The sequence below is a fragment of the Dendrobates tinctorius genome, unplaced genomic scaffold (assembly GCF_039654945.1).
Source record: "Dendrobates tinctorius isolate UK_male_01 unplaced genomic scaffold, ASM3965494v1 ptg000191l, whole genome shotgun sequence".
Taxonomy (NCBI): Eukaryota; Metazoa; Chordata; class Amphibia; order Anura; family Dendrobatidae; genus Dendrobates; species Dendrobates tinctorius.
The window spans coordinates 8,394,559-8,409,899 of NW_027361858.1; the positions used below are offsets into that span (position 1 = coordinate 8,394,559).

Sequence of the window (15,341 nt, forward strand, 5' to 3'; positions counted from 1 at the left end):
CGTGTTATGCTGTGACCCTGGCCTAATTGTAATTGTACCTGAAAGAGTTGAACCGACTCTCAAATGCTTTGTATGAGTTAAACCACCACTTGACACACTTCTGGAAGCCGTTTCTCCTCGACAGCACCCAGAACGCTCATTTCCTCCAGTCTTATAAATAATTATGCTCCATCTCACAAGATATGGAGAAAAGGAAAAATTCAGCAGCTGGATCAGCAGCCTCCCATTGTTCTTCATACGTTCAATGGAGTGGCGCCCCGACATAACCCACTCAGGTGAGGCGTAATATCCACTAGCCTTTTCTCTTTGGTATTACGGTAACACACGTGGCGAGCCTATTTTTTTCCTTTCTTACATAATTATTTATAACTTTTAATTCAGGAATTACAACCATGTAATGGAGGCACCCCACAGTATATAAGATGTATATACATGAGATTACTACAACTTCATGTCCTGACCTCTTTTCACGTTTATATAATTGTATAAAACAGAACTTTGCATTGACCTGCTTTATGACTTTAGAAAACCGAGGCAGAAATACAAAAGAAGTGTTTTTATTTGTGCTGATCATAACAGTACATAAAGACTACTTAATGTAATTCAAGGTCACTGGAAGCATGCAATATCATCTAATAAGTAGGCTTCTTGCAGAGAATGCCATGGGATCATAATAACTATCTTCTCTGATGCTGAGGTGGATTAATGCTGAGAGCAGACAATAGACATCTGCAGTGAGCCATGGTGCTGAGAAAATTGCCATTTACTGTTCTCTGCAGGTGCCTAAGACAGAAAGCTGAGGCTAGCTAGATCTGCGGGATGGGATTCTTTCTTTCTTTTTCAATTTTTTTTTAGTCTGCAAAAATAAAAAAGATTAACTCGTTTATGATTGTTTATAAAAGTCGACTATATCTTGTGCATAGACAGCAGTGGCAATGTGAAAACAGCACTGTATGAAAGCAAATCCCCAGGAATAAAAGAAATCTGATATTGGCCAAGGTGACCTGGATAATGTCCCCATCAGCTGGATGTCTTGGGATTTACATATAATATATGTAGAACATCCCATTGTCATTGTTGCAGGTAACAACAAGTTGTAATGCTATTAAGTAAAAGAAGGAAACAGGCAGCAGAAACAAACCCTTTGTTCTCTGTAGAGGTTCTTAATAAAAGGGCTGAAATCAATGTAATGAATACAAAGCAGGGGTTAAATAAGGATTTGCTTAACTGCCATTCATATTTGGGGATGTATTATGAGGCAGCCAAGTATTATATGGCTAGACGTTATGTCAGTCAATGCACATCGATATACTGTACCACTGTGTAATGTACTTCAGCAGTCATGGTCAATGCGAAAATGTAGTAGGGTTTTTAGTCAACTACAAACCAGCATTTTTTTTTCCTCACCAGTCTATGGCTTTCATTTCAGTTGTAAGACACAAGTTTTTTTTTTCTGTTTTTCTGCATTAGTATGTCATTTGTCCATCAACAATTTACCTTCTCAATGTGATTGTTTTCCATGTTTGTACAACTATTTCTGCAATGGTTATAGCCACAAGTCTGCTAAAAAAAAGGTTTAATGGGTCTAAAATAGGTATGTGTACACTACAGGTTTTGGAACAGACGTGCCTGACAAAGTTCTCAGAAAAGTGCCAAAAAGAACGAACATTTGCCTTTCTATGTGAAAACTACTTGTTGAAATGTTCAGGCTTTTCATTGTCTTTAACCAATTCTTTCTGAAGTCAATCTGATTCTTATAGGCCCCATTCAGTGTTGTCTATGTGTAGATGCTACGATGCCAGAATGGATTATAGCAAAGATTGTCTATGTGGTGTCCTTTTTACTATCCCATAGTTATTTTTTATTTAATAAAAAATACTGTAAACAGGTTAAAGGTTTCCCAATGGGGGGCAAATGTTCCCCTTCTTTGGCAAATATTTACCGTATTTTTCGCTTTATAAGATGCTCCGGATTATAAGACGCACCCCAAATTTTAAGAAGAAAAATAGGAAAAAACTTTTTTTAATAAAATGGTGGTACTTCCTATAATCCAGGCATCTTATTGCTTACCGGGGGTGGTGGAAAGTGGGGTCCCAGGGTTGCTGCAGGAGTGGAACATTGCTGCTAGGATGAGGGGGTGTTTTGATGTCCCCAGTGTTTCCGGGTGGTGTTGTCACCGCGCTTTGTACCTGGTGCTGCCGCCCACTCTGTCCCCCGGTACCGCCGCTGCGCTCTGTACCTGGTACTGCTGCCCGCTCTGTCCCCTGGTGCTGCCGCCTGCTCTGTGCACCGGTGCTGCCGCCGCGCTCTGTACCTGGTGCTGCCGGGTGCTGCCGCCCGCTCTGTACCTGGTGCTGCCAGGTGCTGCCACCGTACTCTGTTCCCTGGTGCTGCCGCCGCCGCGCTCTGTCCCATGCTGCGTGGGGGGCTCTGCCGCTCCATCCATGCTTGCTTGCCCTGTGTGGTGGATTGCTTCCGGGAAAATGGCCGCCGCGCAAGCGCGGATGGAGATCTTGGCACTGAAATCTCGGGAGATGAGATTTCAGCGCTGAAATCTTACAAAGCGAAAAATACGGTACATAATATGATGGGAATATGATTATTTGTTTTCAAGATCTAATCCATATTATGACAGGATAGTGTGGACAGGACGCTACATTGATGATTTGATTTTTATTATTAAAAAAAGAAATGATAGGAGATCATCAAGTGTTTTTTTAATTTTTGAATCATAATGATCGGAATTTACAGTTTGTTTCTGAATATAGGGACCAAAATTCCCAATTTCTTGATGTATTTGTCGAAGGACAAGTGAACAGTGGTAAAATCTCCTGCAAATTATATCACAAGCCAACTATGGGTAATGGAGTTTTGCATGCATCTAGTGCACACCCTGTTCACACAATAAAGAATTTGCCTGAAGGAGAATTTTTTAGGGCGAGGCGTGCTTGTTCCAATGATGTTGAATTCAATCAGGAGTGCAAAGTAATTGCAAGGAGATTCAAACAGCAAGGTTATTCACAGGCATGTGTGAACAGGGCTAGAAATATAGCACGCAGTAGAAATAGAGAAGAATGCTTAATGGATCGTGGCTAGAGATGAGCGACTTTGCCTTTTTTCGGGTCGAGTCGGGTTTCATGAAACCCGACTTTCTTAAAAGTCGGGTCGAACGAAATCGGCCGATTATCGTGAAAAGTCGAAGGCCGACTGAAACACGAAACCCAATGAAAGTCAATGGGGAACCAAGGTCGGCAGGGAGTGGAGGACAGGAAACATACCTACAGTGCCCATTTTAATGCCAAAAACATCAAATTCTTATTACTTAAGCTTGTCAACCTTAATTTACTTTATAATAATAGTTAGGCATTGAAAACTGGGGGTTATTTGGCAAAAGTTGTGGGGGGGGTAGGGCTGGCTCCAGATTTTCGTGGGCCCAGGGCCAAAGAGTGTCACTGGGCTCTTTTAACACATGCCACAATTCATGATCCTCTGATACAGCAGAGAAATAGCGGTATAGTACAATGAAAAATATATCACTTCTTACATCACATGACTGATATCCATTTTAAATTCTCCAATAGCTCCAAAAACGGACAGTATATTACTCCATACAGTATTATGGCCACCGCATAGTGCGCTATACAGAGTAATGAGGCCCATATATTTCTCCATACAGAATCATTGGTCCCATATAATGTTTGAAACAGTATATGATGAGCTCCACATAATGCTACAGTATATGTTGGTCCCCATGGATGAAGCTCCACTGTGTTATGGGCCCAAATAATGCTCCATATATAATGGGCCCCATTTCTAATGCTCCAGTGCATAATGGGCCCTGTAAATGCTGCTCCAGTGTCTGATGTCCACCTTTGGAATGCTCCAGTGTATGGTGGGCCTCATATATCATTCTCCAGAGTATAGTGCTCCCCAAAAATAGCTGTCCCAACATTGAAAACAATTAAATACGTCTCCTCACTAGGGAATTCCTGTACTAGTCTGGACTCCTCGTCGTCCCCATCTTCCATCTCACTGCACTTGGACTGTTTAGGCAGAGGGCGTACAGACATGATGTCATCACGCTCTCTGACCAGAATGTCACTGTCAGGAAACACGGAAGATGTCACAGCAGTGGAGCAGGGAGAGGCAAGTATTTCAACTTTGCAAGTGCTGTGATCCTGAGCAAGCAGGGAGGGCCCACTCATTGGTGACGGCACTGGCACAGGGACCCTCATAGTACGGCGGTGTGTCTGATGGCGGGTGGGCCCGGCGGTGTGTCTGATGGCGGGTGGGCCCTGGGCCCTCCCACCGGCAGAGACACTTTTGCGTACTATGAGGGGCCCTGTGCCAGTGCCGTCGCCCATGAGTATGCCCCCCCCACCTGCCCAAGGAACCTGCACTTTCATCTGCACCTTCCTCTTTGTCACCGTGTAAGGTGGTATAGTATGCGGGAAGGGGAACCTGAGTTTCATCAGGGTCAGATTCTGGCTGTGTAGAGTGCAAGGGAAATGTAGTGGTCTGGGTCAATGTACCAGCAGAATCATCTAGCAGTGGCTGGGCATCAGTGCACTTGTGGCGCCCCCAGGAGTACGGTCGCCACAGTGGCATTACCTTCCTCCTAGGGAGTGTGATGTCATGCTTGGGAGCAACGAAGGATCTCTCTAGCAGTTAAACCAACACACAACACAGCTCCCACTCCAGGCCAGCAGGGAGACCTCTGAATCAGACTGCTGAGGAGCTGCTCTCTGTGGTCGGGAGGAGGTAAGTTAGGGCAGTCTGTGAAGGGAAGGGGAAGTGTGTGGACATGAGAAGGGGAGCTGGAGGATGAGCAGAGTTAAGGCTCACTCCTAGCTGGAGCGCATGGTCGGGATTCCGGTCTCCAAGTTTGTAGGGACACTGACGGTCCTGCAGCAGAAACCGGAGGAAGTAGCAGCTGTAAATGCTCTGTTCCCAACTAAGGCTCAGAGGCCCCAGCAGCGACGTGTGTGAGCCAGAAGGAAAAGGCTATGGCTGCCTGCCATACGAGAAAGTTCCAAAAGAGAGTCAACAGGGGGAACTTCAGTGAACTCAGTACTGCGAGTACCTCAGAGAAGCGCTAGAACGGAGGCCACACTACCTATCTGCAGAGAGAGAATTCCAAATTTGCTTCCAGGCTGACCAACTCCTTCTCCATCTGTACTCTGGGTCCTGCCTGGACGGCACTTACCAAGTACAGGTAAAGGAACTGCACGACTGTGTCTGTCATCTTTCTCCTGCGCCTGGCGCACGGCTCTGCTACATCCTACACTGCACACCATCTACCAACTCTTTCATCTGCCCTGTGAATACGGCCCTACATGTGCAGGGCTTCTACATCTTAGCTGCACCACAACATCTGTCCCAGAGAAGCGACACTGCAGCGCTGGTCAATCTGATCAGAAACCACAGGTGGTGTCACGTATCATTCACCTATAAACGTTATAGGCAGTCCCAGTGAAGTATTTAACAGGCCAGACTACACAGTGGTGGAGCAGGGAGAGGTAAGTATTGCAAGTGCTGGTGCCCTGAGCAAGCAGGGGGGGCCCACTCGTGGGCGGCGGTACTGGCACAGGGCCCCTCATAGTACGCCGGTGTGTCTGACGGCGGGTGTGCACCCCCACCGTCAGAGACACTTGATTCTACTAAGAGGGACCTTGTGCCAGTGCCGTTGCCAAAGAGTGTGCCCACCCACCTGTGCAGGGCAACGGCACTTGCACAGGTGCATGCGCCAGGTGGTGACCCCGGCCCTGTGGGGGGAGGCAGCCCAGTTAGGGAGGTGGAAAAAATGGCATATGTTGATGTTGGACATTCAGCAGCTGCAAGTGGAGTAATTGGAGAAGTCCGTGGAAGAGGAGGACAAAAGCAAGCCATTTTTCTGGCAACCTACTTGTCAGCAGGGGAGGGCGGGTGCATGGTTCATTTTAATGAAGGTTAGATCATCAACATTTTGGGTCGACAGACGGGTCCTTTTTTCTGTCAGGATTGATCCAGCAGCACCGAAGACTCATTCAGATAACACACTAGCAGCGGGGCAAGCGAGCTCCTGTAAGGCATATTGTGCCAATTCAGGCCAGGTGTCAAGTTTACTGGCCCAATAGTCAAAGGGGAATGACCGGTGAGGGAGAACATCGATATGGGAGGAGAAGTAGTCTGTTACCATAGTTGACAACTGCTGTCTCCTGTCACTTTCGATCGATGCAGTATTACCAGTCGTGTGAGCGGTACTTGAAAAATCAGTCCACAACATGGTCATGAAACCCCTGTGTCCAACGCCACTTTGGCTGTGTGCACCACGAACACCTCTTCCATGTTGCCCCCTACAGCTCGCTGGAAAAACATCAACACCGCTGTATGATGGGAATGCCTCAAACAAACGGTTTACCAGAGTTGCTTGTTTGTTAGCCAATATTAGCTCTAGGTTCTCCTGTGGCATGATGTTTTGGAATTTGCCTTTATAGCGTGGATCCAGGATGATGGCCAACCAGTAGTCATCATCGTTCATCATTTTGGCAATGCGGGGATCTCTTTTTAGGATCTGCAAGGCATAATCAGACATGTGGGCCAATGTTCCAGTTGTCAATGATGCACTGCGAGTGCTGGGTGGAGGAGCACTTTCTGGCAAATCAACATCCCTCCAGTCACACACAAACCCTGTTCCCGACCTTGCCACGCCAACATTTTCTCTTGCCCCCTGAGAAGCATCCTCCTGCCCTAAATAATCATCCCTATCATCCTCCTCCTCTTATTCCTCCACCTCGTCCAGGATAGTTCCCTGAGCAGACAATGGCTGACTGTCATCCAAGCTTCCCTCCTCCTCTTTCTCCTCGGCTGCAGATGCCTGCTCCTTAATGTGCGTCAAAGTTTGCATGAGCAGACGCATAAGTGGGATGCTCATGTTTATGATGGCATCGTCTGCGCTTACCAGCCATGTGCATTCCTCAAAACACTGAAGGACTTTACAGAGGTCTTTCAGCTTCGACCACTGCACACCAGACAACTCCATGTCTGCCTGCAAACTGCCTGCCCGTGTATCCTCCCACAAATGAATTACAGCCTGCCTCTGTTCGCACAGCCTGTGAACCATGTGCAGGGTGGAGTTCCACCCTGTTGCAACGTCGATAATTAGGCGGTGCTTGGGAAGGTGGAGCAATCGCTGCAGCTTCTGCATACGACTGGAGTGTACGGGCGACCGGCGGATGTGCGAGCACAGTCTTCGCACCTTATGGAGCAGGGGTGTTAACTCCGGATAATTATTGAGGAAGCACTGCACCACCAGGTTCAAGGTGTGAGCCAGGCAAGGTATGTGTCTGAGTTTTGAAAAGGCTATGGCTGCCACAAAATTCCGGCTGTTATCACTAACTACCTTGCCTGCCTCAAGATGTAGACTGCCCAGCCATGACTCAGTTTGTCGCTGCAAGTAGTCAGCCAGTACCTTCGTGGTGTGTCTGTTGTCGCCCAAACATCATCTTCAACACAGCCCGCTGCCACTTACCACTAGCTGTTCGATAGTGGGACACCTCGTGTGCAATACTGGCAGCTGCGGATGGAGTGCTCATGCGACTGCGCTCTGTGGACAACCTTTCACTTCTGGAGGAGGAGGAGGAGGAGGAGGGTCGAACACCTGCAGCCAACTGTTTCCTATACCGTGAGCTAGGCAGCACTGTCCCACCGCCCCTGTCCCCTGTGGACCCTGCATCCACCACATTAACCCAGTGCGCAGTGATGGACACGTAACGGCCCTGGCCATGCCTACTGGACCATGCATCTGTTGTGAGGTGCACCTTTCCACTCACTGATTGCTTGAGTGCATGGACAATGCGGTCTTTCACATGCATGTGGAGGGCTGGGATGGCTTTTCGTGAAAAGAAGTGCCGACTGGGTAGGTCATAGCGTGCTACTGCGTAGGCCATGAGCTCGCGGAAAGCTGTGCTTTCAACCAACCGGTAGGGCATCATCTCTAACGAGATTAGTTTGGCAATGGAGGCGTTCAAAGCCAGTGTACGCGGATGAGAGGATGAGCACTTTCTTGTCCTACTCAGAGTCTCTGGTAGGGTGAGCTGGACTTGAGAGCTGCATATGGTGGAACTAGCGGTGGACATGGTGGACTGAGAGAGGTTTGGTGATGGTGTTGGTGGTGTTGCTGCTGGCCTCGATTCAGTCTTTCATAGCAATAACATTGTGATTCCATGACTGCTTTGCCCTTGCGACGACACCTAGACATTTGCTGCTGTTGGTATGCTAACCGGTGGGCTTACAGTGGGGGAAGCGATGTAGCGTTGCTGACTACCTTCATTCGGAGCAGGTGCACATATGGTACGTGAGGTTTGGTAGTCCGTCCACGCTTGCAAGCGCATGGAGGTTAAATGTCTAAGCATGCAACTGGTATTCAAATTTCTCAGATTTTTCCCTCGGCTAAAGGTCTTTGCGCACTTCTTACAGATAACCTTTGCCTGATCATTAGGATTTTGTTCAAAAAAGTGCCACACTGCACTCTTCCTACTATGAGAAAAAGAACAAAGTAAGGAGAGACAGCGAAATTACCCTATATTTAGATAATAATGTGAATAAACAATAATATATCGCTGGCAGGTATTGGACTATTTATAGGACAGTCGTGTTGAAAACAACCAAACTTACAAAAACAAAAATGACCATAAGTCCCAAGAAAATATTATTTATTGAGTCATTATAAAAAATTATTAAAAAGACGTTCCATTAAAATAAGTGTATAATACATATACTGAACAAAAAAGGGGGGTCATGCTACCCAGATATGAGGCTTACAATATATGTGACAAAATGTGAGAAAATAAGTGATAATTAAACAAAACATAAGTGTTATTATCTATAATAAAAATAATAATAAACAATATGCGGTGCACAAACAAATATAAATATAAAGCAACAACAGTGTGTAACAATAAACATAAGTGTAAACCGCTACCACAAAAAGCCTGTATGTATCATAATGTGCCAATATAGTGCATATGTATAATGTCACAAAGAAGAAAACACAATATATGTCACCGTGAAATGAAAATCATCAGGCTGATGAAGGCTTAGCGCCGAAACGCGCGTCGGGACCGGGTTGCTATCCCAGGAGACCAGGAGAGGTTGTATGTTATTATCACATATATTTATTATTCTTTCATATTGGTTCTCTTTCCTGGTCGGTAGATATTTTCATTTCACGGTGACATATATTGTGTTTTCTTCTTTGTGACATTATACATATGCACTATATTGGCACATTGTGATACATACAGGCTTTTTGTGGTAGCGGTTTACACTTATGTTTATTGTTACACACTGTTGTTGCTTTATATTTATATTTGTTTGTGCACCGCATATTGTTTATTATTATTTTTATTATAGATAATAACACTTATGTTTTGTTTAATTATCACTTATTTTCTCACATTTTGTCACATATATTGTATGCCTCATATCTGGGCAGCATGACCCCCCTTTTTTGTTCAGTATATGTATTATACACTTATTTTAATGGAACGTCTTTTTAATAATTTTTTATAATGACTCAATAAATAATATTTTCTTGGGACTTATGGTCGTTTTTGTTTTTGTAAGTTTGGTACTCTTCCTACTATGGAAGACACTTTGAGACCTTGCACACTGTGCTAATTTGACCGTCTGGCCAAACTGTCCTGCAAGTCTTTTGGTTTTTGTAACACGTTATTGGACTGCTACGGTCCTGCCAGATAACAGCTGTTGCGATGTCGTTGCCTGCTGCGGATCCTCCTCCTCTTCTGAGCTATTGGCAGTGGCACCCTCTTCCCCCAATGGATGCCAATCTGGGTCAACAACTGGGTCATCCATCACCTCCTCTTCAATTTCATGTGCATCTTCCTCTGTGTCACCGTGTAAGGTGGTATAGTATGCAGGAAGGGGCACCTGAGTTTCATCAGGGTCTGATTCTGCCTCAGTACACTGCGAGGACAATGTAGTGCTCTGAGTGAATCTACCAGCAGAAAAATCTAGCAGTGGCTGTGCATCAGTGCACTCCATGTCAGATTCATTTTGGACTGGGGAATTCACGATTTGACTTGCTAACCCAGGCATGGTATGTGAAAAGAGCTCCATGGAGTTATCGGTAGCATGGCCTGCCACATCCTTCACTTTTGGTAGGGGTGAAGGACACAAGGAAAGGTGTTGTTCCTGACCAGGAGCCTCCACTGACGACTCAGTGCTTTTATTTTTTGAAACTTCAGAAGAGGAGGCGAGAGAGCTGGAGGCTTTGTCAGCAATGTAAGCCAAAACTGGTTCCTGAAGCTCCGGCTTTAAAAGTGGTTTACCTACTCCCAGAAAAGAGAGCCTTCGAGGCCTTGTAGAGCCAGATGATGACGCAGGCTCAACACCTCCTGCCTTAGGTGCTATTGTGCTTTTGCCACTACCAACAGATGCAACACCACCACCACCACCATCGGGACCAGCTGGCAACCCCCGCCCACTTCCATGGCATCTTCCACCATACTTCCTCATTTTTGTGAAAATGTACCCAAAATACCACCAGCTATATGGTACTGTAAAACAAGGTAGAAGGTGTATCTACTATTGGTGAGAATTTGAATCTCACTAGAGATTTGAGGATGCTGAACTATTCTCTCAGGCCCAGGAGAGATTACACCTCAATGTAACAGGCTGAAATTGGATGGTGTATGACAAGGTGGAGGGTGTCTACAGGATTGGTTAGAATTTGAATCTCACTATAGATTTGAGGATGCAGAACTATTGTCGCAGGCCCAGGAGAGATTACACCTCCATGTAACAGGCTGAAATTGGATGGTGTATGACAAGGTGGAGGGTGTCTATAGGATTGGTGAGAATATGGATCTCACTAGAGATTTGAGGACGTTGAACTATTGTCTCAGGCCCAGGAGAGATTACACCTCAATGTAACAGGCTGAAATTGGATGGTGTATGACAAGGTGGAGGGTGTCTATAGTATTGGTGAGAATTTGAATCTCACTATAGATTTGATGACGCAGAACTATTGTCTCAGGCCCAGGAGAGATTACACCTCAATGTAACAGGCTGAAATTGGATGGTGTATGACAAGGTGGAGGGTATCTATAGGATTGGTGAGAATTTGGATCTCATTTGAGATTTGAGGACGCTGAACTATTGTCTAAGGCCCAGGAGAGATTACACCTCAATGTAACAGGCTGAAATTGGATGGTGTATGACAAGGTGGAGGGTGTCTATAGGATTGGTGAGAATTTGAATCTCACTAGAGATTTGAGGATGCTTAACTATTGTCTCATGCCCAGGAGAGATTACACCTCAATGTAACAGGCTGAGATTGGATGGTGTATGACAAGGTGGAGGGTGTCTATAGGATTGGTAAGAATTTGGATCTCACTTGAGATTTGAGGACACTGAACTATTGTCTCAGGCCCAGGAGAGATTACACCTCAATGTGACAGGCTGAAATTGGATGGTGCATGACAAGGTAGAGGGTGTCTATAGGATTGGTGAGAATTTCAATCTCACTAGAGATTTGAGGGTGCTGAACTATTGTCTCATGCCCAGGAGAGATTACACCTCAATGTAACAGGCTGAAATTGGATGGTGTATGACAAGGTGGAGGGTGTCTATAGGATTGGTGAGAATTTGAATCTCATTATAGATTTGAGGACACAGAACTATTGTCTCAGGCCCAGGAGAGATTAAACCTCAATGTAACAGGCTGAAATTGGATGGTGTATGACAAGGTGGGGGGTGTCTATAGGATTGGTGAGAATTTGAATCTCACTATAGATTTGAGGACGCAGAACTATTGTCTCAGGCCCAGGAGAGATTACACCTCAATGTAACAGGCTGAAATTGGATGGTGTATGACAAGGTGGAGGGTGTCTATAGGATTGGTGAGAATTTGGATCTCACTAGAGATTTGAGGAAGCAGAACTATTGTCTCAGGCACAGGAGAGTTTACCACTCAATGTAACAGGCTGAAATTGGATGGTGTATGACAAGATGGAGGGTGTCTATAGGATTGGTGAGAATTTGAATCTCACTATAGATTTGAGGACGCAGAACTATTGTCTCAGGCCCAGGAGAGATTACACCTCAATGTAACAGGCTGAAATTGGATGGTGTATGACAAGGTGGAGGGTGTCTATAGGATTGGTGAGAATTTGGATCTCACTAGAGATTTGAGGACACTGACAATGATGCTCTCAGTCCAAGTATGGACGCAGGCAGCCTAATAAGCAGGACTGCTGCACACACAAAAGGGTGGAAAAATGAACACTTGGTAACTGTGCAGAAAACAGCAGTGTGCAAACAGCAATGCAGCTATCAGGGAGCCTTATAAGGCAGCCTAATAACCAACAGAGCTGATGCACAAAAATAGAGCCTCCCCTGTTACTGCACACAAAGAGTTGTGTGTTGTCAGTGGAAATCGCTAACAGCAGGAGCAGTTTTTTGGTTCTTCTTCCCTGCCTAACGCTCTCCCTTATTCTGAATCAGCAGCAGCAACCTCTCCCTAATGCTAAGATCGGCAGAAGTAAGATGGCGGTCGGCGTGCAGGCCCTTTTATAGCCCCTGTGACGCCAAACAAAGCCAGCCAATCACTTGCATGCCCTTCTCAAAGATGGTGGTGACAGATGCCTATGTCATTGCGTTGCCCACAGTGTGCGTCCTCCATCATTGACTGAAAAAGGGCGCTGGAAGCATCTTTTGAAACGTGACTTTGGCGCTCTGGTCGCCGACCTCGTGGCTGACCTCACGTTATGGTCGGGTTTCGTTTCATGAAATCCGATTTCAGCGAAAGTCGCCGACTTTTGAACATGACCGACCCGTTTCGCTCAACTCTAGTCATCACTATGAAATCAGTAGGGTTCAAACTTTCAGCACCGCGGCTGATCAGTTGATTGAAAGTGCATCGTAAATAGGAAATAGCTTTCAAAACCATTCATGGCCACTGCACTATGCACACAGCTGTGTCCTCTTCAAACAGCTGATCGACAATGGGTGGCGAGAGTTGGACCCCCAACCACTTGATGCTCTCTCTTCAGGTTTAGTCATCAGTATTAATGTCCCTGAAAACACGTTTAAAACATTCTCATAATGTAATAGATTAGTGAACAGCATTATTCACAGATTATTTCTTTGGAATTTCAAATCTATGTTTTAGGATATATTAAAATGCTAAAAAAATGCAATGGTAAGGTTTCATACACTGAAGACCTGGTTTGTCAGCACATTTATGCTTGTAAAAAAGACCTGTAAGCTGGTGTATGGTTCCATAGCAAGCCTCTGTACATCTCGGTGGTTCTATGGTAGTGCAGTATTGTGCATGAGCCCTTAGTCTTAAGCCAACCATACACTTTAGAAAGCTGTCAGCAGAATGACGGCTCAACTATTTGTTCAGCCAACAGATATCTCTCCCAATTCTCCCATACACAAGAGCAGAGCTGAGCACTTGTGTCCTCTTTGAGAGACACACTGACAAAAATCTCTAACGGCGGCCTATCTCTTAGACAACAAAGGAATTGGCGACTTAAAATCAGACATATTGTATCCTTAACTCCTCCGACATCATCTGTTGGGAGAGAGTCTGGGGCACCTGTACACATTAGACTGTCAGCTGAAACCGGCGATATCAGTGTTTTCAACCAATCTTGGTCTAATGTTCATTGGGGTTTTTAGGCTCAATGAAAAGTTGACTGATCTCAGTTTATCCAGTGATCACAGTAACACTTGGGTACAACAATGATTAATACACACATATTGACAGAATTTAATTTCAGTGCTCCAAACAATCACCTCTAATATTTTCTCTTGTGGTAAATATGTGTTTTGGAATCGAGGATAATAAATCAATTGTATTCTTTATCAAAAGGAAAAACACATTGAAACTTACCAAGAAATCCATTAGCGCATCGGCAGTGATACATGTTTATGCTGTCTATGCATGTGCCCTCATTTTTACATGGGCTGGAGGCACATTCATTAACATTTTCTTCACATAAAGAACCTTTAAGAAATTATGTAAGATAAATATTAGTCATTAGCATAATTGGAAATTGGCATGATAAAGATACAGTAACAAAACACAGGTTATACCATGTAACACTTCGCCTAAGGCTAGGGTCACACCATTGCATTTTCTCTCATCTGTGAGAAATGGGCTGATTATGCTAATCACACCCTAATCAGATTTTGCTGAGAAATCTATAACAGTGTGATCCAATTTTCTTGGATGTGGAAAAGATGGAAAAAAAATTCTGTTGAATTCTGTCAATTCGTGAAAATCGCACTGCACTTGACTATCATGTCGCACAGAAAATACAGTCGTTTGCACGAATTGTCATCTGCCTCATGGGGCTTTCCCCTTCCCTGGATGAGCATATTGAGCTGTAGGTTGAACTTGATGGACTACCTTCAACTGAGGTTGAAGGTCTACCTTCAACCTTCAAAACTATGCAACCTTTTATAATGATTGGCCTGTAAAGGAATGTACTTGTTATCCACCTAACAATAGAATAGAATTTGCATCTTGACTGCTTTGGATATTTTACGTATAGCCTTTCTGCGAGCTACAATTGCATAAAATATAAATATAAATATATTTTTATTTTGCCAGGGGCATACACCTCCTAGCTGTCTCCATAAACTTGTGAAGCCCAAACTAATTAAAAATGGAACAAACAACAGAGATGAGAACATTTTATTAATGAATTGTCATCTGAAACCTAACATTGCGTCATTTCACTTTGCTGTTCATTGCTGCACGCTAACCGTGAATGACATTTGTAATTGCATAGTACATTTTGCTCAAAACAAAAACATTTCTAAGTTTGGCACTTATTGCACAGACACCTAAACCGCTATCTGAAACCTCAATTAAAACAGTCTGATTTATTAATGAACTGAAACCTGTGAAACTCACACTAATTAAAAATAAAACAGACAACAGGGATGAGATAATCTTATGATAAAACTGTTATCTGAAACCAGTCATTGTTTTATTTCAGTCTTTTATTTATGAGGGTTAGAAAATGTTGTATAATGTTATGTTGTGCATTCTAGCATAAGAGTACACGTGCTCCTCTGATAACTGTGGATCGAGCAGCATTCTCTCTCGGCTGTCCACCCTTACATGAGCACTTAGCTGGACCTAGCATTCATGTATTCTGTCTGCGTTCTACATCTGTGTGGCTGGCGCCCTATTAAAGCTGTATGCAATTCTAATACTTGCCGATCACCCCTGCATAATTTGGTAGGTGCGTGATTGGTTGTTTCATCAGTGTTGCATTTGTGTAGCCTTTACTTTAACAAGGGGGGCTGCTGTGTAAGGG

At 44.6% G+C, this 15,341-nt stretch overlaps 1 protein-coding gene across 2 annotated transcripts in view; it reads right to left on the reverse strand.

Moving 5' to 3' along the window:
* Positions 1–15,341, reverse strand: part of SVEP1 (sushi, von Willebrand factor type A, EGF and pentraxin domain containing 1) — a 543,713-nt gene that overhangs the window by 152,290 nt on the left and 376,082 nt on the right. For both annotated transcript variants that reach the window (XM_073552438.1, XM_073552437.1), the window contains exon 23: positions 13,904–14,017. In XM_073552438.1, coding sequence (XP_073408539.1) covers positions 13,904–14,017 — 114 coding nt within the window. The remainder of the gene's footprint in view (positions 1–13,903; positions 14,018–15,341) is intronic.